The following is a 25,486-nucleotide window of genomic DNA, read 5'->3' as shown; positions in this document are numbered from 1 at the left end:
CTGAAAACAAGCTTGTGTCATGTATGGTAGGTTTTCTTTATGTCCTCTCCCAGGATGCTGAGGTGAATGTTCCTCAGATCGTTCTATTGGCTGAAAATGAGGCTCCACTCCTGTCTTTCAGGTTCCGTGGCCCGGTTCAGGGGGAAACGAGAAATTCTTCTTTGAATATGAATCAGTAAGTACATAGATATTGTTGTTAAGAAGGCTGTTATAGGATGTGTATGTGTGTGTGTGTGTGTACTGTATGAAATTTAAAGACACGATATATAAAAGTTTTTATATTATTAAATCAATAATTAATCTGGGTTCATTTAGGTCCTTCATCTCTCTGTTTTTTTATTAGAATAACTCCACCTTGCTCGGTGGCCCTCACCTCACCTCTGTGTTGTTCCTGTGCTGTATTTCCTGTTATTTCCAGGTTTGTATGATCTTTAATGCTGGAGAGCTGAGTCTGGTGGAGTACAACAACAACGAGATCCTGGGATCAGTCAGAACCGAGTTTATGAACCCTCACCTCACCAGGTGAATCCAGTCACACCAGCAGCACACTTTATAAAGTTATTTATTAATTTCATTAATAACTAAATTATAATTATTACACCAAGATAAAACTGCAGCAATCTGTCTGTTTGAATATTAAACATCCCAGCTCAGTAGTCAAAGTGTTTCTTAGATTGATTCAGGACTTTAGGTGTTTTTCTGAGAAGTTTTTTGGCTCAAAATCAAATAAATGTCAAATAAATTGATGTTTTGGGGCACAAAAACATTTTTATTTTAGTGACCCCATGAGAACCTTTAGTAACATATTTCTGACAGCCGTTCAAGCCAATGTCTCTGGAATTCTGAAATTGTTGAAATAATGTTTTTTTTGTAGATTTTACGAAATGGGACATAAATTGAAGTCAGTCTTACGTCACCGTTTATAAACGTTAATGTCTCCAAATCCACTAACATTAACGGTTAGACCGCTCTGCTTTGCTCCGATCATGCCTGTTTCCAGCTCTGTCCACTAGGTGGGTGTATTGAGCTGTGCAGACATTTCCTGTGTCATGTCAGTCAGACTCCTGGAGCAGGAGCATCACTGTGCTAGTTAGCACACATCCACCTTAAAATATTCACCCCTGTCAGAGTTGTCAGGACTGACGGCGGGCTGTAGCGTGACAGCATCAGGACCAGGGGCATCATGGGAAGCACCAGGAACAGCTACTGAAACCAATTAAATATTACTCTGGTGTGGATTCCTTTATGGCGACACTCACTGGTCTGCTCACTAAGTGTGTGTCCGTGTGCGTTTGTGCAGCATTCGTCTGAATGAGAGGACGCAGAAAGGAGCCGAAGACAACAAGAAGCTGGCATATCTGATCGACATCAAGACCATTGCAATCGGTGAGGCTGTGTTTATAAAAAGTCTTTGTGGGATTGGTGTGCATTCCAGCAGGAAACTGCTGAGTCGACATGTTTGCTGCTCATTAATGTAATAAATAAAGCGTCTTCATCCCAGCGGACAGCTAAGGCCCGAGACATTTTCAGCCTGTAGCTTCTGCAGGATGATGATCATGTTGGTGACATTATGCTAACATCAGTCAGTTTAAACATGTGATTACTGGTAATAATGAAAGTATTAAACTCCTGCACTTCCATAAGTAATTGCAGGCAAGCAATACAGTGTGTGTGTGTGTGTGTGTGTGTGTGTGTGTGTGTGTGTGTGTGTGTGTGTGTGTGTGTGTGTGTGTGTGTGTGTGTGTGTGTGTGTGTGTGTGTGTGTGTGTGTGTGTGTGTGTGTGTGTGTGTGTGTGTGTGTGTGTGTGTGTGTGCCTGAAATTTAGTGGATCTCACTGAGCGGACCATCCCTGTTTTTAATTAAAAAGTTTAAATAGGCTCGATATGATCAGATTAAAAATATCTATTTAATCCTGATAGAATCATTACGAACTCCAACGTGACTGGATTATTTCTATTCTTGAATAAATGGTGGACTTTTGTTAGATTATTATTATTAATATTATTATCACTGTCAATCTGAACACTGCTCATTTACGATGCGTCCTCCGTTCAGTGGACTTGGCTGTGGGCTCCAGTCTGGGAACCATCAGTCACGACTCAAAGATCGACTGGCTGGAGCTCAACGAAACGGGACGCAAACTGTTGTTCAGGGACAAGAAGCTGCGGGTGAGTGAAGCCTCGGCAGCACCCTGAGGTAATGTAAGAGAGGAAACCACCAGGGGAGCCTGGAGGCAGAGGAGAGAGGAGAGACGGGATGAGGATTAGTGAAGTAAAACACACAAGTCAGCACTTTGGGTGGTTCTTGTGTAAAGTTTTAGCTATATCCATCCTAAAACATGTTTTATGGCAGTTTTGCTCCACTGGGCTTACATTATTTGATATTTTCTCATTGCTTGTACTAGAAGTTGCTCTGGTGCTCCGTCTCTCAGGTCATCTCAAGGCTGCTCTCTCTCCTCTGAGGCGTGAGGATGTCGGGGCTGGAATGTTTTGCTGCACCCATGTGGCGCTTCTTCAGTCACACAAATCTGTGTTTTTATTTGGGACGATGACTCTACATTCACACGTGTATCTAACGTATGTAGAAATACATACTAGGAGTATTTTCTAGCTATATGGTGGGCATGGGTACTTTGGATTTCAGTTTTCCTACTTGTACGTGACTACAGCTTTGTGTTTGGTTGTGACCCACACTTATATTGTTGCTTATAATACCTAAGACCTTTCATTCTTCAGTGATGGCGCATAAACATTGGATGTCCACGTTTGTCATCGGCATAGAAGTGATAAAAATGACGCTGAAGGATTATTGATGTGCTGTTTTGGATATTCACGTCTGTCAGTGAGACATCCTACAACGTCAACCAATCAGAAGTTGGACCTACTTTGAGGAGAATCCAACAGGCTGCTCCTCCTGGTTGGATTAAAAACCGTCCTGCTGAGCTCCAGGGTGACACTACAGACTCTTTATTACAGGCGGGGGGCGATGGGGGGTGTTAAGGTGGCTCATTGCAGCACAATCACATACATATTATTTGCTCTGGGAGCCATTGGAGCTTATAGAATATACTGTACATAATGAAAAGTCATTAGAGCGGACCAGATTAGTGTCAGTGTTCACAGGCAGATCCTGGACCTGAGATAGATAGATAGATAGATAGATACTTTATTAATCCCGGAGGAAATTGCATATATCCACTGCTCAGGCATTACTTAACAAATAATACTGGATAAACACCAGGAGAAAAGGAAACACTGACATCACAGGACATACCACAAGACATACATTACACTAACAGACAGACACATGCAGCACTAACAGGACTTATATACTAAACTATAACTAAAATATAAACAGTATAAAATTTAAAAATATTACAGTATTAAAATATAAACAGTATAAAAATCTAAACAGTATAAAATTGAATTAAAATATAAAAACAGTATAAAAATAAATAAATAAATTTTATATATATATATATATACAACAGTATAAAATTAAATTTAAATTAAATTAAATCCATTTTCAACCCCGTGCTGACCTCGCCACCCCCCCCCCCCCCGCTCCTCCTGAGAGAGTCATTGTACCCCCTGATGGCACGGGGCACGAAGGAGGACCTCAGCCTCTCTGTGGGGGCGCTGTGTGACAGCAGTCTGCCGCTGAAGGTGCTTCTCTGCTGGGAGAAGGTGGTGTGTAGGGGGGGGCTGGTGTTGTTCATGATGGCCTTAATTTTAGACATGGTCCTGCTCCCCAGAAGCGTCTCCACAGAGTCCAGGCTCAGCCCGACCACTGAGCCCGCTCTGCGGATGAGTCTGTTCAGACGGTCCATATCTCTTTTCCTGGCCCCCCCACCCCAACACACAATGGCGTATGACAGCACACTGGAGACTACGGACTGATAGAACATGAGAAGGAGCTTAGGACAGATGTTGAAGGAGGCCAGCCTCCTCAGGAAGTACATCCTGCTCTGCCCCTTCTTGTACACACAGTCCGAGTTGAGTGACCAGTCCAGTCTGCTGTCTAGCTGCAGTCCCAGGTACTTATAGTTTTCTACCACCTCCACCTCACTGCCATTGATGATCACCGGCTGTGGAGAGGGAGGTGCCCGCCGGACATCCAGAACCATCTCCTTTGTCTTGGAGACGTTGAGCTGGAGCTGGTTCTGTTGGCACCACTCCACGAAGTCAGCCACCAATGCCCTGTAGGGTCTTCATTACGTGGGAGGTAAGAGCGACCGGTCGGTGGTCGTTGAGCTCAGTAGGGCGTCCTTTCTTGGGTACAGGGACAATGCAGGAGGTCTTCCACAGTGACGGGACCCTCCCCAGCCGCAGACTGAGGTTGAACAATTGTTGCAGGGGGTCCCCTAGTTCCGAAGCACAGGCTCGGAGGAGTCTTGGGGAGACCTTATCTGGTCCAGCCGCCTTGTAGGGACGGAGCCTCCTCAGCGTTGTCGTCACCAGGTCTGCAGTGATGATGGTCTCGGTCGTGGTGGGAGCAGGAGGTTGTGGCGAGGTTGGAAGTCCAGTGGTTGAGGTGGGGCCGTTGAGCTTCGCAGTTCTTGGAGTGGGCTCGGGAGAAGTGGCAGGGGTGGAAGGAGAGGAAGCACAGGAGGAGGGAGCATCAGTGGAGCGGTCTGTAGGGCCAGGAGAGGCCTGTAGGCCAGGAGAGGTCTGTAGGCCAGGAGAGGCCTGGGACGAGGAGCCGGGAGTGGTGGGGGAGCTGAACCGATTGAAAAAGCTGTTAAGTTCATTCGCTCGTTCACTGTTCCCCTCCACAGTGCTGCGCCCTTTCCCGTGTCCGGTGATGGTTCTCATCCCATTCCAGACCTCCCGCACTTGGTTGCGCCCCAGCTGCTTCTCCAGCTTCCTCCTGTACGCCTCCTTGGCCTCCCTCAGGCAGAGTCTCACTTCCTTCTGGGCCTTCCTCATCTCCTCCTCATTCTTGCTCCTGAACGCCCGCTTCTTCCTGTTCAGGACAGCCTTGACTTCCTTGGTTACCCATGGTTTGTTGTTGGGGTAACACCTGATTGTCCTGACAGGGGCCACGGTGTCCACACAGAAGTTTATGTAGTCTGTAAAACACTGAGCTGCCCCCTCAATGTCCTCCCCATGTGAGCCCACGATGACATCCCAGTCGGTGGTCTGGAAGCAGTTCCTCAGCATCTCCTCTACTTCCGGGGACCACCTCCTGACCTGTCGTGTTGTTGCTGGCAGCCGTTTCACCAGCGGGATGTAGGTGGGCTGTAGGTACACTAGGTTATGGTCTGATTTACCTAGTGGAGGGAGGGGGGTGGCGGTGTATGCCTCCTTAGCATTAGTGTAGAACAGATCGATGGTTCTGTTCTTCCGTGTGGGACAGTCTACACACTGGACCATTGTGGGGAGAGATGAGTCCAGGGTGACGTGGTTGAAGTCACCGGTGATGATGACGAGCGCCTCCGGGTGCCGGGTCCGAAGAGCAGAGGTGGTCCCACAGATGGTCTCTCGTGCTGTCTCAGGGTCCGCCCGTGGAGGGATGTAGACGGTGAGGACGATGACGTGTGAGAATTCACGCGCCAGGTAGTAGGGTCTGATGCTAACAGCTGTTAGCTCCAGGTCGCGGTTACACAGTGTTGATTTCACCATCACATGTCCCGGATGGCACCATCTATCGTTGGTGTAGATGATTAATCCACCTCCTTTCTTCTTACCGGCGGTGTTCGTGTCCCGGTCCGCTCGGACGGAGGAGAAGCCGGTTAGTCGGACGTTAGCGTCCGGCACGTCACCAGTTAGCCACGTCTCTGAGAACACCGACCAGCTGGTCTCCCGGTAGCGATGATAATGATGAGTCGGGTCAAACTACAGTCAAAACTTTCAAATTAAGCACAATTACTTTCAGTTTTCAAGTCACAAATTTTAAAGTGTTTTTCTTTTTTTTCATCTTATAAAACCGGTGATGAAACCGATGGATTCATATCATAACTTTTTGCCCCTCAGCTCCATCTGTACGACATAGCGACGGGGGGGAAATCGACGATCCTGAGCGTCTGCTCCTACGTCCAGTGGGTGCCCGGCAGCGACGTGGTGGTGGCCCAGAACAGAGGGAACCTGTGTGTCCTGTACAGCATCGACAGCCCAGAGACGGTCACCATGTTCCCAATCAAGGTCCAACTGGTTTTGTTAAATTATCAGCTTGTATTAGTTTGGAACACAAACCAGGGCTGTCAGGCTTCAGGTCAGGTTACAGCTGAAGTTTTTTTATGTGTGGTAGGATTTTAGAAATGAACAGGACTCATCTTTTATGTGACGACAGTGATGACGCTGGATTTGGTGAGAATTTACCGCTAATTCATGGAGTCAGGTGGGACTCTAGGAGAGTTCATCTTACCTCCAGAAAGTAGTGCATCCCTGGGATGCGCTTCAAGGAAAATGTGTGCATCCCAACATGACGTTTATGCATCCCAAAAGTAATAACAATATACGGTAGAAGCGTACGCAAGGATTGAGTTTTTTGCCAGTAGTACAATATAAAAACCAAACAAACTGTTCATTTTAATGTTTTTATCAATAATCACCTCATAACTGTTTATGTAAAAAGAAAAAAAGAGTAAAATTATTTCTTAGTTTTATCAAAAAATTAAAGCCTGGTAGTAATTTCCCTTGGGATCATTAAACTATCTATCTATCTATCTATCTATCTATCTATCTATCTATCTATCTATCTATCTATCTATCTATCTATCTATCTATCTATCTATCTATCTATCTATCTATCTATCTATCTATCTAACTAATTTAAACAAAACTGTTTTAGAAATAAAGAAAGATGTAATAGTTTGTTTTTTTTTACTTTTGATTTTCTCTCAGTAGTTTTATTTGCCTTTAATTCAAATATAGTATTCTCCTGTGGACACTACATCAAGCTGAGAGAACCAATCCACACAGATTTCAGTAATATCTGTTGTAATATCTCTAGGAATATCTGTAGTAATATCTGTAGGAATATCTGTAGTAATATCTGTAGTAATATCTGTAGTAATACCTGTAGTAATATCTGTAGGAATATCTGTAGTAATATCTGTAGTAATATCTGTAGGAAAATCTGTAGTAATACCTGTAGTAATATCTGTAGTAATACCTGCAGTAATATCTGTAGTAATATCTGTAGGAAAATCTGTAGTAATACCTGTAGTAATACCTGTAGTAATATCGGTAGTAATATCTGTAGTAATATCTGTAGTAATATCTGTAGTAATACCTTTAGTAATATCTGTAGGAAAATCTGTAGTAATACCTGTAGTAATACCTGTAGTAATATCTGTAGTAATATCTGTAGTAATATCTGTAGGAATATCTGTAGTAATATCTGTAGGAATATCTGTAGTAATATCTGTAGTAATATCTGTAGGAAAATCTGTAGTAATACCTGTAGTAATATCTGTAGTAATACCTGTAGTAATATCTGTAGTAATATCTGTAGGAAAATCTGTAGGAAAATCTGTAGTAATACCTGTAGTAATATCTGTAGTAATACCTGTAGTAATATCTGTAGTAATATCTGTAGGAAAATCTGTAGTAATACCTGTAGTAATATCTGTAGTAATACCTGCAGTAATATCTGTAGTAATATCTGTAGGAAAATCTGTAGTAACACCTGTAGTAATATCTGTAGTAATACCTGTAGTAATATCTGTAGTAATATCTGTAGTAATATCTGTAATAATACCTGTAGTAATATCTGTAGTAATATCTGTAGTAATATCTGTAGTAATATCTGTAGTAATACCTGTAGTAACATCTGTAGTAATATCTATAGTAATACCTGTAGTAATATCTGTAGGAAAATCTGTAGTAATGTATGTAGTAATATCTGTAGTAATATCTGTAGTAATATCTGTAGTAATATCTGTCTCTTTTTCTTCATTAACTGTTTTTTATGTCCATCTTTTTCGAAGCAGGGTGATAATCATTCGATCGATCAATCAATCAATCAACCTTTATACAACATCAATCAACATTTGCATAGCGCTTAATCACATCAGCAGACATGTCAGCGCGCTGTGACGGTCAGGAGACTCTGGAGGGTGGAACTAACTCCTCTCTCACCGCAGCGTGTTAGACCAGCTGACGGCGTGTCGTCTGCTGGGGCGTCGTAGACGGTCAGGACGCACGCCAACGAGAACACTAGTGAACACTAGAGAACACTAGAGAACACTAGTGAACACTAGAGAACACTAGAGAACACTAGTGAACACTAGAGAACACTAGAGAACACTAGTGAACACTAGTGAACACTAGAGAACACTGCTCTAGTGAGCAAACTGAGACAAGATGTATCCCAACCCTAGCTCTACTTTAAAGTGAATGAATGAATGAGTTCATTTCGAATAACAAAACGAAGTAAAAATAACAGACAGTAACAAATACACCAGAATGGTGTGGACGCTATCCGAAAAGGAGTAGGAAGAAGTGTAAACTTGTTAAACTCCTACCCCCATACTCTCAAACTTACTCATTACAAAATACTTGCTGATAATATATACAGAAGTAAATCAATCATTTGTACTGCGTAGTCATAGAAAGATGAAATAAAAACATACAAACAAAAAACAGTAAAACAGAAGGAGAAAAACAGACAAATAAAATAAAATAAAACTGAAGTGATCAAACGAGGAACGTAATCATTAAAGCCAGATAGTAGAGCTTTGACTGAAAATTTCTTCTGACTGTGTGAGTAACAGCACTGTACTCCTACCTTATGTAAAAACCAGCCTACAGGTTATGTGAGTCCATGCTGACCTCCTACTCGAGCTGTTCTCACTTGTGTTTTTCCAGGGAGACGTTGTGAATCTGGAGAGAGCAGAAGGGAAGACCAATGTGGTGGTGAAGGAGGACGTCAAGACCGTGTTGTACACGCTGGACGAAGGCCTCATCGAGTTTGGTACGGCCGTTTACGACGAGGACTACAACAGGTACGTCTGAGCGTGTGACGGAACAGATCAGACGTCTGACGCTCTGCTTGACATCGAACCTGGGATGTGTTCAGCGTTTCATCCCTCCTCACCAGCTCAGAGTTTGGTGAGCTGTACTTAGGAGAAGATAAACTTATACAGTAAATACAGGATGATACACTTGGAATTCAGTTTCCTGCAACGACTCTGAATGAAGTAAAAGTCTTCTTTGTAATCAAAAGAATGCTTAAATAGCTTAAATAAGTAACAGGAAGTGTTAGTCATTAAAGTTCTGCCACATGTATGCAGGCATTCAGGAGATGCTACACACCTAGAAGCTAACAGCACCAGCGTCGGTAGCCGGGGCGCTCATTAGCAGATGCTTCTCAGATTCCAGGAATGGGGTCTGTTGCTAAAATATGAAGGAATGTGGGAAACGCGTGTGATTGGTCTGCAGAGCCACCGCCTTCCTGGAGACCCTGGAGATGTCAGAGGAGACTGAAGCCATGTGGAGGATGCTCTACAAGAGGGCCCTAGGGGCCCGGCAGCTGCACATCGCAGAGCGGTCAGCAGCACCGGCACACACGCACACGCACACACACACACACACACACACACACACACACACACACACACACACACACACACACACACACACACACACACACACACACACACACACACACACACACACACACACACACACACACACACACACACACACACACACACACACACACACACAGAGGGAGAGCAGACCACCGTGTCCCTCCATGTCTCTGCCTCTGACTTCATTAATCATCAGAGGCAGGTTTGTTGTATTTTCCATCCTCAGTGTTTCCTCTCTCTCTTTCTCTCTTTTTCTTAATTTTGTCTGTTTTTAGTTTGATAAATGTTAAAAGGTTAGATGTTTCTTTGTTCAGACAAAGCTCAGTACTATTGAAAATCCTCTTTGTGTGAATCTCTTTTGGATTTTGTGTCTAAGCGATTATTATTACGTAATGTTAAAAAATAAAAAATATTTCTTTCTCTCTAAACTTCTTTTCTCTCTGTTTTGAGAAACTTTTCAGATCTGGATGCTCTGTCATTAATAATGCACATGCTGTTCATTAAGCAGCGGCTTGATTTGCATACATCATGAAAATGGGCAAAAAAAACCAACCAGTTTTGTCTGGAGTGGGTAAAGTTAATGAAGGAGGGTAGTGAGAAGGAGAACTTTATTCTTTCATGACTCGTTCATTAATCTGATGCAACCGTTCAGAGAGAGTTGGCAATAAAGTGGCCAAATGCTAGAATTGGCCTTTTTATTTCTCAGACTGTAACGTATCCAAGGGCTAGTTAGACAAAAAGTCAGACACAGGCTTTAATTTATCTCAGTTCATTAAAAACTCATTTTTTGGGGTGACATTCAAACTTGATGGTATTGAATGTGGTTCTTCTTGTTCTCACTTGGTTTCTTTTTATTTCCTGCTTGCAGGTGCTGCGCTGCACTGGGTGACTTTGCAACCATGTACTTCCTCCACACGACCAATGAGATTGCAGACAAGGTTTCACAGGAAACAGTGAGCACATATGTAGGACACAGCACTGCGTGTACACACTGGTAGCATCTACTGGTGGACGATGCTGAAATACTTAAATTACCCTGATTTATTGAAGTATTTATCCTTCATCAAATGGAAAATGGGAAAGACTGAAGACAAAACTCGGCTGGACTCCGTCCCAGTTACTTTTCATTAGATATCAATGATCTCTTTATAGTTAGGGAATCAAACATTTGTACTAATTCGAGAGAACATATCCAGATGACACATTTACCACACGTCCAATCAGTGAAGAGTTCACAGAGGAGAGAGTGTGTGTGTGTGTGTGTGTGTGTGTGTGTGTGTGTGTGTGTGTGTGTGTGTGTGTGTGTGTGTGTGTGTGTGTGTGTGTGTGAGATTTACTGGGTGTGTTTCGTCTGACCAGGGTGGAACAGGAACAGATTATTTTGAGGTCCAAGCCCGCATGGCCATGTTGGAAAAGAACTTCAAACTGGCAGAAATGATCTACTTGGAGCAGGTTGGTGTCATCTAACCACGAGTCAGCAAATATTACACTTATATTGTATTTACTGCACTATAAGGCGCACATTCAATGAATGGCATCTTCGAAACTTTTTCATAAGAAAAGGAAAGGCTTTTAGGTGCGCCTTATAGGGCAGAAAATACTGTAATCAGTTCATTAAGATTTGTCCCTCTTTTTTATACACATTCAGATTATTTAGTGTTGTTGGGCAGATAATCTATCAGAGACTGCAGACAGAAAGACACGCTGCCTTTAAAACATTTATATATATTCATATCGGAAGGTTTGCTCTGACTTTAACATATGGAGAGCTCTGAAGTCAGAGCGTGGCGCCACTGCCTCGCTTCAGTAGCTGTAGAAGCCCGAACTACAGCAACAACACCTCTATAAATAAATTCATGGATCCAACTAACGCTGAATTCTGTCCAGCCAGTTTATGCTAATGAAGGAACTGAGTGATGATGACGATGGTCGACTGTCGCCCAGACAACCCGAGTGTGGTTTGTGGTGGTTTCATGGGCTGTGTTGCTCTCGTTTCTGCAGAATTGCATTGATAAGGCTTTTGAGATGTACCAGGGGCTCCACATGTGGGAGGAATGCATCGCTCTGGCTGAAGCCAAGGTAATGATAACGAAATTTATGCATTCTTCCCTCAGGGACATTTTGTTCTTGCTGCTTGCCTCTGTAATATTTTCGGTGGTGAAGTCATTTAGTCGAGCGTGAATAGTGAACGCTCATGAGCTTCATCATGAAAAATACAGTCGGCTGTCAATCGGTGACACAGAAGTAAATGATTTACCTTATGGATCATCAATGGGACCTTTTCAAACTCGGATCCCATATTTTCTGGTCAATGTTCTGTCAGGTTATTATTCTTGGAGCTCTTGATCTGAACCCACACCTAACACACCCCGTTCACCCCTGTAGGGCCACCCAGAGCTGGAAAGCCTGCGTCAGAAGTACTACAGGTGGCTGACGGACACGGGTCAGCACGATAAGGCCGGCGAAGTGAAGGAGGCGCAGGGAGACTTCCTGGGCGGCGTCAACCTCTACCTGAAGGCCGGCCTGCCGGCTAAAGCCGCCCGACTGGCCCTCGGCCAGCCGGACGTCCTCAACGATAGCGAGGCGGTCCGCCGCATCGTGGCGTCCCTCATCAAGGGAGAGTTTTATGAACGAGTGAGTGAAGGATGGTTTCATAGCAGTGGCTCCTGTCTGCTACCTAACCGGGTTCCTGACTGACTGAGGTCTGAACAGAGACACCGTGTTATATTCAGTCTCTACTTTATCTAGCTTTTATTTGTCTGTGTTTTTTGTTTCCGTCACTGTTTCTCTACTGTTGTTGTTCACAAGTTAGAAAAGCCACTGAATTAATTTAGATTTGCTGAGGAAAACTTTCCACTGTGAAGCGAGGCTTGGCTTCTAGATGAAATACGTTGCACCCATTTATCATGGCTGGAACATCCCTTCCATTAATCTATTAGCACAACAAACTTCAATGTTCTGGAAAGTTTTAGACTGGGTTTGTGTCTCTGTCAGTGACAGGAGTTTAAGTCCAGATAAGGTCTGACTCTTGAAGGACTTGGCTCATTGAAAGATACTCAACAATCCGTTTGATTAAATAGAAAATATAAAGGGCAGATTAAAGCCTTCACAGGACATATATTACATGACTGCCACCCTGGTAGTCTGAGTGATCACATTGGACTTGGTTAGGAAATGAACGTGACTTTAAAAATGGGTATTTCCTGTGTTGTCTGAACAGGCAGGAGATTTGTATGAAAAGATGGGACACAGCGCGAAAGCTTTGCAGTGCTACTGCAAAGGAGACGCCTACGGGAAAGGTCAGTCCCGTGTGGAGGAGATGAACTACAGCCCCCGTCTTTATAATGCAAGAAGGGCATCCAGCATAAAAAACTTTGCCAAACAAATATGAGTGTTCATCTAAAAGGATGACACGCCGTAGCGACTCAGGTCAGGTGGGCAGGAGGTCCTACTTTCTGCTCTCTTCTTCCCGTAGCGGTGGAGCTGGCCCGCCACACCTCACCTACCCAGGTGGTGAAACTGGAGGAGGCCTGGGGGGACTACCTGGTAGAGCAGAAACGGTTGGACGCCGCCATCAACCACTTCATTGAAGCAGGGTGGGTAAAGGTAGCAGAAGAAAGATGACACAAAAACCATGATTTTTGAACCACCGTTATGAGAGATAACAGATCTGTAAATGTTATAATCAATTCCAAAACTTGTCAGCATCACATTTTTATTTTTTTCATGTTGGAAAACTATCTCAAACCCAGTTTTGTCTCTGGGAAGATGAAATCCTTCACCCAAGCAAAGACGCTGCTTCTCATCTTTCAGAAAATGTTCAGTCTGTGCTTCAGTGCCAACAAAATAATTTGGTTTCACTTAAATCGAAACCAAAGTTGATCTGATTTGAATTTTTTATCTACTCAAATCGATGTTTCACAGAAAAATCAAATGATTCTGTTCTTTTTTCTCTTCCTCAAGCTGCTCGGTTAAAGCCGTGCAGGCGGCCATCGCCGACTGTCAGTGGAAGAAGGCGATCCACATCCTGAACGTCCAAGAAGATCCAGCGTTCGGAAAATACTACGTGATCATAGCGAAACATTACGCCTCCCTGCAGGAATATGAGGTAACACAGGAGAAGGGGTGAGGGGGGGTTCAGACGGTTGACCTATGACTCACACGTTCTGTGTTCCTGTGATGTTGTTTAATCAGAACACATGAGCTGAGTGTGTTGCTGCAGTTATTTTGGCTCTCAGAGGTGTTTGGGTCGTTGGAGTGATCACATCAGCATCAGCATCAGCCAGAGATTTTTCTCAGGTACAGGTAGAGACAAAACGGGGCTAAGAATGGAGTGTAAATTCAATTGATGAAGGTCATGTGACCAGAAACACATTTCAGAACATGCTCCAAACATTTTTTTCTGTTTGTCCTCTGTAGACGGTGAACTAATTTGAACTTTGTTGAGTCTCTGATAGTTCATAGAAATACTGTGGCTGTTAACATGTACATGGGACTTTGTGGTTCGGTGAACACGTGACATTTCCTACGCTCACTGAACGCCACACCGGACAGTGAGAGGGAGGCAGCCTGAGGGAAAAGTGACAAATTGCTGCAGGCGTTTAATTTCTAGCCGTCACTCTGGGATATATGGAGTCGCTTCTGACACACACACACACATACACATACACACACACACACACACACACACACACACACACACACACACACACACACACACACACACACACACACACACACACACACACACACACACACACACACACACACACACACACACACACACCTACAGAACTAATTTGAGTCTCCATGGAGCGGTGTGGACTGTGTTTGCTCGAGGGTGCCCTGGCAGTAACGACAAGTTGGACGGTTGCTATATTAGGTGCTGAAATGCTTGACTGTTTTAAAAGAGAAGAGAAATCCGGTATAAATACTAACAGGAGGGAGGAAGAGCGGTGATGATGACGGTGAAGCACAGCGTGCTCTCCTGTTTCCGATGAGCTCAGCGGAGCCAAACAGCCTCCTCCGACTGCCAGCCGCTGAAAATAGCAGGCCGTTTCAGTCTGTTTGCTCTATGGGCATATTCTCAGAAAGCAATTAAGATAACAAGCTTTTCAACTGGTGGAAGTTGCGCTAAAGTATAATTTAGTGTAAACTCAGACAATGAAGGTGAGTCACACAGGAAAGTTATTAGAAGGGAAGATTGACTAAACCCTAAAATGCTAATCAGAAAAGATGAACGATGAACATTTGCACCGATGCCGGCGTTAGAGCGCAGTGCTAAACGGGAGTTTTCTACAAATCTTTCGGTTTGTTCAGTGTTTGTGACATCCCGCGTCAAAGCGGTGATGTGTTGTAACGTCAGTGTCCGTCCACCAAACGTCTCCACAACCGTTCAGATAGAAAGATGGAACCAAAAGCACATGACTCAGGCAGGAGAGGGGGTGAAGATGAGATGATGACCTTGACCTTGAGAAAACCAGGTCACGTGATACCGTACGCGCATTCTATTGGCTGACGGCATCCAGAAGTGTTCTCCGTTCCGTGAGTCTCGGACTTCGGTGAGACACAAAAGTGTTTCAGACAGTCTGTCAGAGTGTTTTAAAGGTCATACAGATAGAAGGTGGTTTAATGTCAGCGGGGGGGGGGGTTCAGAAACGTTTAAATTACCGTAAATAATAAGATAAATAGTTTGTCGCTCTATCGTGGATTCGTTACTCGCCTGTGGTTCCTGATACCTTTTCAGGTACACGTCTCTGAAGCCTGATGGGGTATAATCACAAAACTAAAAACAACATTTTCAGGAAGCCAGAGGCAAAAAAAATGTGTAGGTCAGGGTAAAACGTTGAATTCAGGGGTGTCGCGGGATGTTGCAGTCTGTGTGTCTTGTTTTTGTAGTTGGCCAAGCAGCTGTTTGTGAAAGGAGATAAGGTGGAAGATGCTGTGGAGATGTACACCGCAGCAGGACGCTGGGAGGAAGCCTACAAGGTCAGTAGTGAGACAGTCCACACAGAGGACCACAATTTAGTCAGATCCACATAAACCTTCTACTAATTAGGCTAAAATGCTGCTTGTAAAATGGAACAACACATTTAACCACACTAGTCAACTGTAATAGATGGAGGACACTTATGAGATGTTTTTGTGGGCCCTGATGATGGTCTAGCTATAAAACAAATTCATGTATTGTTTTTTTTGCAGTTGGCAGTGAAGTGTATGACTGAAGAGGAAATTAAGGATCTGTACATCAATAAAGCTCGAGAGCTGGAGAGAGATGGAAAGTTTAAGGAAGCTGAGCGGTAAATAGAAATCACTTCATCCACAGGAATCTGTCGCCTCAGACGCGCACGAGAAGAACACGGGCATGGATGTGTTTTCACTTCATCATCCAGCCCAAATACAGCAAGAAAAGTGATATGAATGGTAATGAACTGTTATTTAAAAGTCTGAACTGTAACGCGTGTGTGTGTGTGTGTTTGTGTGTGTGTGTGTGTAGGCTCTTTGTCACAGTGAAGGAAGCTGACCACGCCATCATCATGTACAAGAAGAACTGGATGTTTGATGACGCGTGTCGTGTGGTGGCTAAATATTACCCCGACCTGCTGATGGAGACCTACCAGAACATGGCAGAGGTTATTAACCAATCACTGTGATCAATACTGTAGAGCAGCTGGATGATAGATAATGTGGATAGGAGCAGCTGAAGCTAAAGTCCCATTAGATGATGTCATCCTTCACCCACCGGGGGGGTTCTGAATGCTGCAGTACGCTCATACCTGCATTCTCTCTCTCATAGATGCTGCAGAATGAATCAAAGTTTGCTGAGGCAGAGTTCTACTTCCTGAAGGCTGGGGAGTGGGGGGCTGCTGTCCAGATGTACAAGAGCAACGGCATGTGGGAGGAGTCGTACCGGGTGGGTGTGGTCTTGTTAATCTAATCCCACTGATGTTAGTTTTTACTACTCTAGTGTCTGAATGTGTTCATGATCACTAGTAAATAAACCAGCGTGGGGCTGTCAGACAACTACACGCTGAATAGAAAGAAGTGCTGTCAGATGAGTCCTTATGGCCGTGGTGTTAGTACAGTATTTTCTCTAAGGCGCACTTTCAATGAATGGCCCATTTAAAAAATAAATAAATAAATATATCGATGGATTTAAAAAAATAATAATAAAAAATAATATCTAATATATATATGTATATTTAAATATATATATTATATGTATTATAGATATTATGTATATTTTATATATATAATATGGAGCACTGTGATTTTCAGAGAAAACTAAAGTTTTTTAGGTGCACCTTATAGTGTGGACAATACTGTATATGTTTGCCTCCCTGCTGCAAGTGTTTATTGCTACCGGCAGTCCAACTTGATAGCATTAATCTATTTGGGGGGGATGATGTGTAGTAAGGGAACGTTAGCGATCTAAATACCCTCATGTGTGTGTTTTGTGTGTCAGGTGGCTAAGAATCACGGTGAGGGAGATGTTCACAAGGATGTGGTCTTCATGTGGGCCCGGAGCCTGGGAGGAGAGGCCGCCGTCAAGCTGATCAACAAGTACGGTCTTGTGGAATACAGCATCGAGCTGTGTTTTGACAAATGGTGAGTTGAATCACAGCATTTATTCTTTTATTTATTCTTTATTCTTCAGAGTGAATAATTGTTCATCAGTCTGTTTCTGTATTATTGTATCTGACTTATTTTCTTATTCTTCTTCCCAGCCAATTTGAGTTTGCCTATGATTTGGCTCGTTCTCTATGTAAGGAGAAGGTTCCTGAAGTCCACTTGGAGCACGCCTTGTACCTGAGGAATGAGGTAATCTGTCCCAGTGCTGCATTCATCTGTCATACCGGAGCCTAACACTGTCCATAGCGTTCCACCGTGTCATTCCAAAACAACAGGCTTAATAAAAGTAGTCTCTATACTTGCATGAAGGTCATCCATCCATCCATCCATCCATCCATCCATCCATCCATCCATCCATCTTCAACCTCCTTTCCACCTTGCGGGTCAAAACTCCGCACAGAAACGACTCAAACCTAGAACCTTCTTGTTGTGAGGCGACAGCGCTGCCAACCGAGATTATTTTACTCCGTTTTTCCTGACTAGAAATAAAAAAGTCAAAACTCTCATCTGGTTGTTCTGTGGCTGCTTCATCTTCCAGGGCGAGTTTGCTGAGGCTGAGAATCTTTTCATCAAAGCAGGAAAACCTAATGAAGCCGTGTCCATGTGAGTGCTGTTAGCGCATCAGGAGTGCTTTTATTGGATGACAGTCAGTTAAGCAGTTAATAATAATATTTAAGTATTTTCAATAAATGTCATTCCCCGATGTGAGGCTCACTACCTTGTATAGATTGCTGAGAAATGCAACCTATACAAAGTATAAGTTGCATTTTAATGACGTAAGAGTATTGATTCCTCTACAGCGGTACCTCTACTTACCAAATTAACTGGTTCTGGAAGAAATTACGTAAGTAGAGACGCGTTTTCCAAGCAAATACCCTAATCCGTTCCAAGCCCCCAAAATTCAGACATATATGTTTTATAAAGCATAAAAATGCATCAAAACATGTAACAAATACATGTTACGACTAGATTATTACACAATGAGAGTTGTGCATAACGTAAAAAACAAAGAATAGAGTAAAGAATAATAATGATGGTCATTAACCTTTTAACTGCTGTCCTCATTGTTTTTTGCCCTCTTTGGTTCATGCCCTCTTGCCCCCCCATGAACAACAGAGTGAATTCCAGTCCTCCTTCTGAACTTCTCCAACCACCCACGCGACGCCTTAAACTCCTTAAACTTCCTTTAGTTTTAATAACGTGGTGATTGTAGATGCATTACGGCCATATTCTTTGGAGAGATCAACCAAACGCATCCCTTTTTCAGGCTTTTCTATCATCTCTTGCTTTGTTTGTACGGACAAAAAAACTCTTTTCTCCGTCTTTTCTTTTCCTCTTTTCTCCGTCACTTTCTTGGGGTCCATAGTGAATACTCTAAAAGTTAATATATTTATGTAAAACTATCAGAACACCTCACGGGTCGAGGGCCGAATGACGAGGACGCTGCATAGACACCTATCTAGCTCCACACAGAGGTCCCTCTGAGCCAATGGGATGCCAGGATGCTAGGTAATAGCCAATGGCAGAGCAGCTATGAGAATGTTGCGTTCAGGAACCTGTGGGAGCTGCGAGTATCAGCCCGTACTGTATTTTTACCTTTCGTAAATTGAAATTTCTTTTGTTACTAGAGGTAATATTCTCCTATTGAGGCGTTTCGTAAGTAGAACATTTCGTATGTAGAGGCGTTCGTCAGTAGAGGTACCGCTGTACGTGACGGCACACAGGCTGCAGTAAACGCCAAGCAGCACGCTAAAGCTCTAGTCCTTTGATTTCAGTTAATTTTAATAAGAATGAAAGTAAACTTTTATAGTACATTTCCATACATAGATTTTAAGCTACTTCTAAAATCTGTTTTTATAATACTTTTTTGGACGTGTGTGTGTTTGTGTGTGTGTGTGTGTGTGTGTGTGTGTGTGTGTGTGTGTGTGTGAACTGGTTCCAGGTATGTCCACAACCAGGACTGGGCCGGTGCGCAGCGGGTGGCTGCGGGCCACGATCCAGACAGTCTGCCGGAGGTTCTGGTGGAACAAGCCAAGCTCTGCTTCGAACAGAAAGATTTCCAGAAGGCTGAAGGGCTGCTTCTCCAGGCCCAGAGCCCTGCTCTGGTTGTCCAGTATTACAAGGTGACCCTAGAGCCACACCAGAGCAAATAAAACTTAACTTGACTGAAACTTCTTTTCAATCATACAGTTTAACAAACATAAATTGCTGCATTATTCAAAATTCTCTTCATTAATTCTGTGCTTTTTGTGTTTACTAGAATGCAGGAATGTGGGTTGAAGCCATGCGGGCGTGTAAGGCGTATCTACCCAACAAGCTGTCTGCACTGCAGAAGCAATATGAGAAGGAGACGTCCAAGAAGGGAGAGGAGTAAGACCGACATGAAAGCACACGCGTGTAGATGGAGTTTGTACACGTACATTCCTTTTTATCCACAGGACATCATTTTCTTTAAGGTTGTGATGACCTGTTTTGTTTTTGTGAATGAAGAATCCCCTTTAAAGGCCAGAGGAAACAGCCGTTCACCCACCAGGATTATCTATGCACAAAGAGTCAGTTTGATGCTTTATTAAAACACAGCTCGAGTTTTATCTCAAATTGAAAACTACCAACAAGGAAGAGCTCATTAGCAGCGTGCAGCTCGTCTCCTCCTCCCGTCGCTTCTGCCTCTTTAATGACTTGAGGAAGAAAACATCAAAGTCACCAATAGAAGCTAACGGGTGAGAGGCTAAAAGTGAGAAAACACTAAATTATTCCTGCAGAGTTTACATCTCAGGCTCATGAGGAATGCGTGGCGTTCCACGTCTTAGGAGAATCGTGACTTTAATATTCATGAAAAATAAAAGCAGTGAAAAATAGTAAGAACCAGAAAGAGGAGGAGAAATAAAAAGCCTGATGATCAGACGGGATGAGCTGTGGACACGCTTCCTGTCAGTCAGACGTTCTCATAGTGAGGAAATTCCTGGATGGTGAAGGATGTCAGACAGGACTGCACGAAGCTCATTGAACGTTTTCGTCCCGATCGGCCCAGATGGGGTTAATCTGTGGTTGTGTGTGTTCAGTGTGTTTGACAGACTTGTGTTTCCTTCTTCTTCTGTCGTTTCAGTGATGTTCACGTTCTCCTGCAGCAGGCCAGAGACTGGGAGCAGTCACGGGAGTACCTGAAGGCGGTGGAATGTTACCTGAAGGTGAAGGACGACTCCGACACCGACCAGATGATGAAGTGCTGGATTAAGGTGAAAGACGGGTTCAAATCAGGCACGGAAATGAAATGCAGCCTATCGTTATATAGACCTGAAAATGAAACACGACAATCAACTAGATGGGGGTTCCCAACCTGGGGCTGACGGTCTATGGACGAGTCATCAGATAAGTCACCTCATGACACACATTTTTAAATTAGCAGACAATGCTAATGTTTAATCCATGAATGATAGAGTAGATGAATCCCACTTTAATCCTCGTAACCATCGTCTCTCTGGTGCGTCTCTGGTTTAAGGACTGCTGGTCAGACGAAAAGGGAATCTGAAAATGTCCCAGTGAGCTGTAATGGACATGTTTTGGTAGGGAATATTTTCACGAGGCGAGGGGTCACTGGATCACTGGCCTCGGTGGATTTCAGTATTGTTTGGTATTGATTGGAGCGCCATGGAGATGAGATCATTGGTTGGTTGCTGTCCCAAAAGACAAAGGTCACCGGGTCTCAGATATCAATAGACTTTTTCCCTGTTGGGAGTTTGATTAGCCGGAGAGAGAGGAGGAGAGACGGGTAGTGTCCTGTTGTTTGAGAATTGAACATTTGGTCTCCTGGTGGTGTTGGAGGAAAGGTCAGAGAGGCAACGGAATCGATGCGCAGCTTCCTGTCGAGAGCCTGAATGCTGCTGCGGTCTGAAAGGAAAGCGTTGCTGACGGACAGACGTCTCTGGACCGGCAGACCGCCGCAGACCCCCCCATCTGGTTCAGAGAGGAGAAACGTGAGCGGACGTCTGATGTGTTCTCAGATGATGCTTCTGGAGCAGCGCTGGATTAATGGGCCCCCACCAGTCAGTCAGACAGTCAGATGTTGGGTTTCTGTTCAAACAAATGTGATTTATTGTCAAATATTACAAAGAAAAACTTCCGTTTAATAATGATAATTAAATGAGAATGAGAATAATCATTGAAATGATGATGATGATGATGATGATGACACTAATGATTTTAGAGTTTAATAAATATAACAGCAGCTGTCCTCAAACAGTGTTAACGAGAACTGTAATAGAATGTATGTAGCGTTACGTCCCGTGAAGCGGTGATGTGTTGTAGTGTCAGTGTGTCCGTCCGTCCGTCTGTCCGTCCACCAAATACCTTCACAACCGTTCAGTTAGAAAGATGAAACAAAAAGCACATGACTCAGGCAGCAAAGGGATGAGAATGAGATGATGACCTTGACCTTTAGAAAACTAGGTCAAGGTCAAATTTCAACTTTTGTACATTTTTGTTTACGTATCGCAGGAACCGGATAAGAAAGAAAGACGAAACAAAAAGCGTTATATATGAAAATTAGATCACAACCCTGACCTTGAAAAACTAGGTCAAGGTCAAATTTTCACTTTTATACCTTTTTAGGTACACATCAGTCATTCATTGCTGCGACCCTTATGACAGTAGCTCAGGGTACATTTTGAATTCATGGGTGTCGTGGGATGTTGAGGTCCGTGACTACCTTGTTTCCTTTGGAACTTATTGTGGACCTGACATTGGTTTGTTTGTTTGTTTGTTTGTTTACTTGTGTGTTGTTGTTGTTGTTGTTGTTTATCCAGGCTGCAGAAATGTCCATTAAGTTCCTCAGTGAGGATGAATCTTTGGAGGTGATCAAGGTGGTCGCACCGAGACTCAGGCAGCTTGGCAACTACAAGGCTGTAAGTTTACACACACACACACGTGCACGCACAGACACACACACACACACACACACACACACACACACACACACACACACACACACACACACACACACGACTAGCCGTTTCAGCCTGGTGCTGTGTTTCAGGCTGCTGAGCTCTATCTATACGTGGACCTCTACAAGGAAGCGATCGACGTCTTCATTGAGGCCGGGGAGTGGAAACACGCCAAGAGCATCGCCAGCAGCCTGGAACAGAGGTTCAACAACACACACACACACACACACACACACACACACACACACACACACACACACACACACACACACACACACACACCCAGCTGTTACTGGAGACAAATCAGCTGATTTAAAGAACAGCACTTAAACAATCGAAACACAAACCTGTGGAGATGCTGAACAACCTCCTGTAATTGACAAGAGCGACACCAATGAATCTTTAAATTCAGAATGGACGACTGAAACATTTTTTCTACTCGGATTTCAAAACAAGACCGAACAGAATGTGGCCTAACCCCCCCGTCAGAAGCAGTTCATGTGTACGTTGTTGAACGTGTTCTAACACCAGACTAGATGTCTCGTATTTGAGCCTCGTGTCGTTCCTCTAATCAGCTACACCAACTACGTGGAGCAGCTTTACAAAGAGCACCTGCAGAGACAAGGCAACGCAGACGCGGTGAGTTAAAGTGTGTGTGTGTGTGTGTGTGTGTGTGTGTGTGTGCGTGTGTGTGTGTGTCAGACAGTTATCTCTCCAAATAGTTTCAATTTAAAGAATTCCCTTTCCATGAAAGTGAAACTCTCGTCTTTCTAAACGTGTGTGAGCAGCTGGTGAACGTGGACATCATCGCTGCTCTGGACATGTATGCAGAGAGAGGCCAGTGGGACAAATGTATCGACACAGCATCCAAACAGGTACTAATGTGTCATCAATATTTAATTACTGGACAGTTGTTTTACAGACATATATAAAGTATTCACCACAAAAACCAGAGAGTTCCTGCTCAGCATTAGTTTGTCTTTCATCAGAACTATAAAGTCCTCCAGAAGTACGTGTTGATGTGCGCCGCTCACCTCATCCAGAAGCAGGAGCCTCATAAAGCTCTGCAGCTCTTCGTGCAGCACGGAGCCCCAGCTGCCCCCCAGGTACCCCGTTCTCCTTCACCCCTCCAGGGGAAACCAAACCAAAGCCTTCAGGGTGCACCTTATCAAGTCTCTGTCACACCCGTGTGTGACGTAAGGACGTCACCAACACCTCATCGGGTCACCGGGTCTCTTTTCACACCTACTGGAGCGACGGCGGCGTGTTTAAAGGTGGAACTAACCAGGAACCGTTTTACCCCCAGAGCTTTGACATCTACAGGCGTCTGTTTGGGGATCTGGTGGTCCTGCCTGACAAACCCGACTCCTACCGGATGTGGGCCGACCTGCGGGATTTCCTACTGCAGCTGGTGAATAAAAACAGCTTAGAGAGTTTCAAACCAATTTGTTCCCTGTTTTCTGTCCCTGGCAGTAATTTGTGACTCTTTCCATGTGATCGCCCCTTTTTGTGATCCCTGTTGGGTTTTTTAATTGCAGTGTGAGAACTTGTCCAGGTCATCCGAGGCCAAATCCGCAGCTCACCAAGAGTTTGAACGGATGCTGCTGATCGCTCACTACTACGCCACGAGATCTGCAGCCAGAGGAGTCGAGCAGCTGGTGCGTCAAACGTCCCAGAATGCCGTAGTGTTCTCTCTGCAGCCGGCACTGATGAAGTTATTAATGTGAAAACCTCTCCTGCCGTGTTTTCTTTTCAGGCTGAGATTGCAGCCAAGCTGTGTGTGTCTCTGCTGCGACACACGGAGGTCGTCCCTGTGGACAGGGCTTTCCACGAAGCTGGACTGGCCTGCAGGGTGGGTCCAGAGATCAGGGAGGAGGACGCAGTCGCTCTTCTGTCTCATTACTCAGGCAGCAAAGGAGATTAAAATGAAATGATGACCTTAAGAGAACGAGGTCAAGGTCAAATTTCAACTTTTGTACATTTTTTTTGTACATGTCTCAAGAACCAGATTAGATAGAAAGACGAAACAAAGGCGTTATCTTCAGGGAGGCAAAGGGATGAAAATTAAATCACAACCTTGACCTTGAAAAAACTAGGTCAAGGTCAATTTTTCACTTTTATACCTTTTTAGGTTCACATCTCTGAAACCTGATGAGATATAATCACTAAACAAAGAGGAACATTTTGAGGAAGCCAGAGGCAAGAAAATGTGACGATGACCTTCACCTTTGGTAAACCAGGTCAATGTCAACTTACAACTTTCGGATCTTTTAGGGTGCAGAAAGGGTAACATTTTGAATTCAGGGGTGTCGCAGGATGTTGCAGTCTGTGACTGTCTTGTTTTCTCTTGAACGAGTCAGGAGAGTTCATTGATTTTCTAGATAGACAGAAAGATGCATTCTGGGAAAAGTTGAATATGTTGGTCAAGAAACAATTGGAAATCCAAGCGTTGTGACTGACCCAGATCAATCACACGTGTTCCTCTGCTTAAACACGGCAGGCTGTTGGCTGGGAGAACATGGGCTTCGTCTTCCTCAATCACTTCTTGGACCTGTGTGACGTGAGTAGATCCACCTGATTCCGCTGTGGGCTGTGGGCGCTGGAACTCATTGACACCGTGATGCAACGTGGAGGCTGTGTGTGTGTAGTCACGACCGCTACGAGTGAGTCAGTGATCTGAAGTGTGTGTCGTGTGTTGTCTCGTCTGATTGGCTGACGTCTGTGTCCAGTTGTTGGAGGACGGCTCCATGAACACCGTTGACCACTCCAGTTTTGTGGGGACCGACATCCCGTGTGAGGCTCGACTCCCCAAACAGCTGTGTGTCACGGTGAGACCCATCAGCATCAGTCTGGACACCTGTGTGTGTGTGTGTGTGTGTGTGTGTGTGTGTGTGTGTGTGTGTGTGTGTGTGTGTGTGTGTGTGTGTGTGTGTGTGTGTGTGTGTGTGTGTGTTACTGACACACCTATGTCCTGTGTGTGTCGTGTGTGTGTCCTCTGTGTGTGTCCTGTGTGTGTCGTGTGTGTGTCCTGTGTGTGTCCTGTGTGTGTCCTGTGTGTGTCCTGTGTGTGTCCTGTGTGTGTCCTGTGTGTGTCCTGTGTGTGTCGTGTGTGTGTCCTGTGTGTGTCCTGTGTGTGTCCTGTGTGTGTCCTGTGTGTGTCCTGTGTGTGTCCTGTGTGTGTCCTGTGTGTTCCAGGACGAGCAGAGGGAGCAGATCCGGGACTGGGTGCTGGAGGTGTGTTTGTCCAACCGGTTGGATCAGGTTCTGCCGCGGGACGAGAGGAATTGTTATGAAGCCTCTCTAGTGGACACCGCCACGGGCCTGTACTCCCTGCCCTGCATCATCTCAGGTAACACACACACACACACACACACA

General features: G+C 44.3%; 1 protein-coding gene across 2 annotated transcripts in view; it reads left to right on the top strand.

Moving 5' to 3' along the window:
- Positions 1-25,486, top strand: part of ift172 (intraflagellar transport 172) — a 29,996-nt gene that overhangs the window by 3,501 nt on the left and 1,009 nt on the right. The window contains exons 12-46 of one of the 2 annotated variants that reach the window (XM_068342089.1): positions 122-175; positions 419-522; positions 1,301-1,386; positions 2,057-2,169; positions 5,977-6,144; positions 8,815-8,951; positions 9,388-9,495; positions 10,408-10,492; positions 10,899-10,991; positions 11,541-11,618; positions 11,925-12,173; positions 12,760-12,838; positions 13,015-13,135; positions 13,503-13,647; positions 15,438-15,527; positions 15,741-15,838; positions 16,036-16,171; positions 16,336-16,452; positions 17,005-17,147; positions 17,267-17,360; positions 17,710-17,774; positions 19,114-19,294; positions 19,432-19,541; positions 20,278-20,407; positions 21,974-22,072; positions 22,204-22,313; positions 22,687-22,750; positions 22,900-22,986; positions 23,101-23,217; positions 23,418-23,522; positions 23,650-23,769; positions 23,868-23,963; positions 24,612-24,671; positions 24,841-24,939; positions 25,307-25,460. In XM_068342089.1, coding sequence (XP_068198190.1) covers positions 122-175; positions 419-522; positions 1,301-1,386; positions 2,057-2,169; positions 5,977-6,144; positions 8,815-8,951; positions 9,388-9,495; positions 10,408-10,492; positions 10,899-10,991; positions 11,541-11,618; positions 11,925-12,173; positions 12,760-12,838; positions 13,015-13,135; positions 13,503-13,647; positions 15,438-15,527; positions 15,741-15,838; positions 16,036-16,171; positions 16,336-16,452; positions 17,005-17,147; positions 17,267-17,360; positions 17,710-17,774; positions 19,114-19,294; positions 19,432-19,541; positions 20,278-20,407; positions 21,974-22,072; positions 22,204-22,313; positions 22,687-22,750; positions 22,900-22,986; positions 23,101-23,217; positions 23,418-23,522; positions 23,650-23,769; positions 23,868-23,963; positions 24,612-24,671; positions 24,841-24,939; positions 25,307-25,460 — 3,895 coding nt within the window. Of the gene's footprint in view, positions 1-121; positions 176-418; positions 523-1,300; positions 1,387-2,056; positions 2,170-5,976; positions 6,145-8,814; positions 8,952-9,387; positions 9,496-10,407; positions 10,493-10,898; positions 10,992-11,540; positions 11,619-11,924; positions 12,174-12,759; positions 12,839-13,014; positions 13,136-13,502; positions 13,648-15,437; positions 15,528-15,740; positions 15,839-16,035; positions 16,172-16,335; positions 16,453-17,004; positions 17,148-17,266; positions 17,361-17,709; positions 17,775-19,113; positions 19,295-19,431; positions 19,542-20,277; positions 20,408-21,973; positions 22,073-22,203; positions 22,314-22,686; positions 22,751-22,899; positions 22,987-23,100; positions 23,218-23,417; positions 23,523-23,649; positions 23,770-23,867; positions 23,964-24,611; positions 24,775-24,840; positions 24,940-25,306; positions 25,461-25,486 lie in introns of those variants that run through there. The other variant, XR_011038918.1, reaches the window with a different exon arrangement.

This window comes from Antennarius striatus, chromosome 19 (assembly GCF_040054535.1).
Source record: "Antennarius striatus isolate MH-2024 chromosome 19, ASM4005453v1, whole genome shotgun sequence".
NCBI lineage: Eukaryota > Metazoa > Chordata > Actinopteri > Lophiiformes > Antennariidae > Antennarius > Antennarius striatus.
Note: the sequence above shows the minus strand (reverse complement) of the source record. Positions and strands in the feature narration are given on the sequence as shown.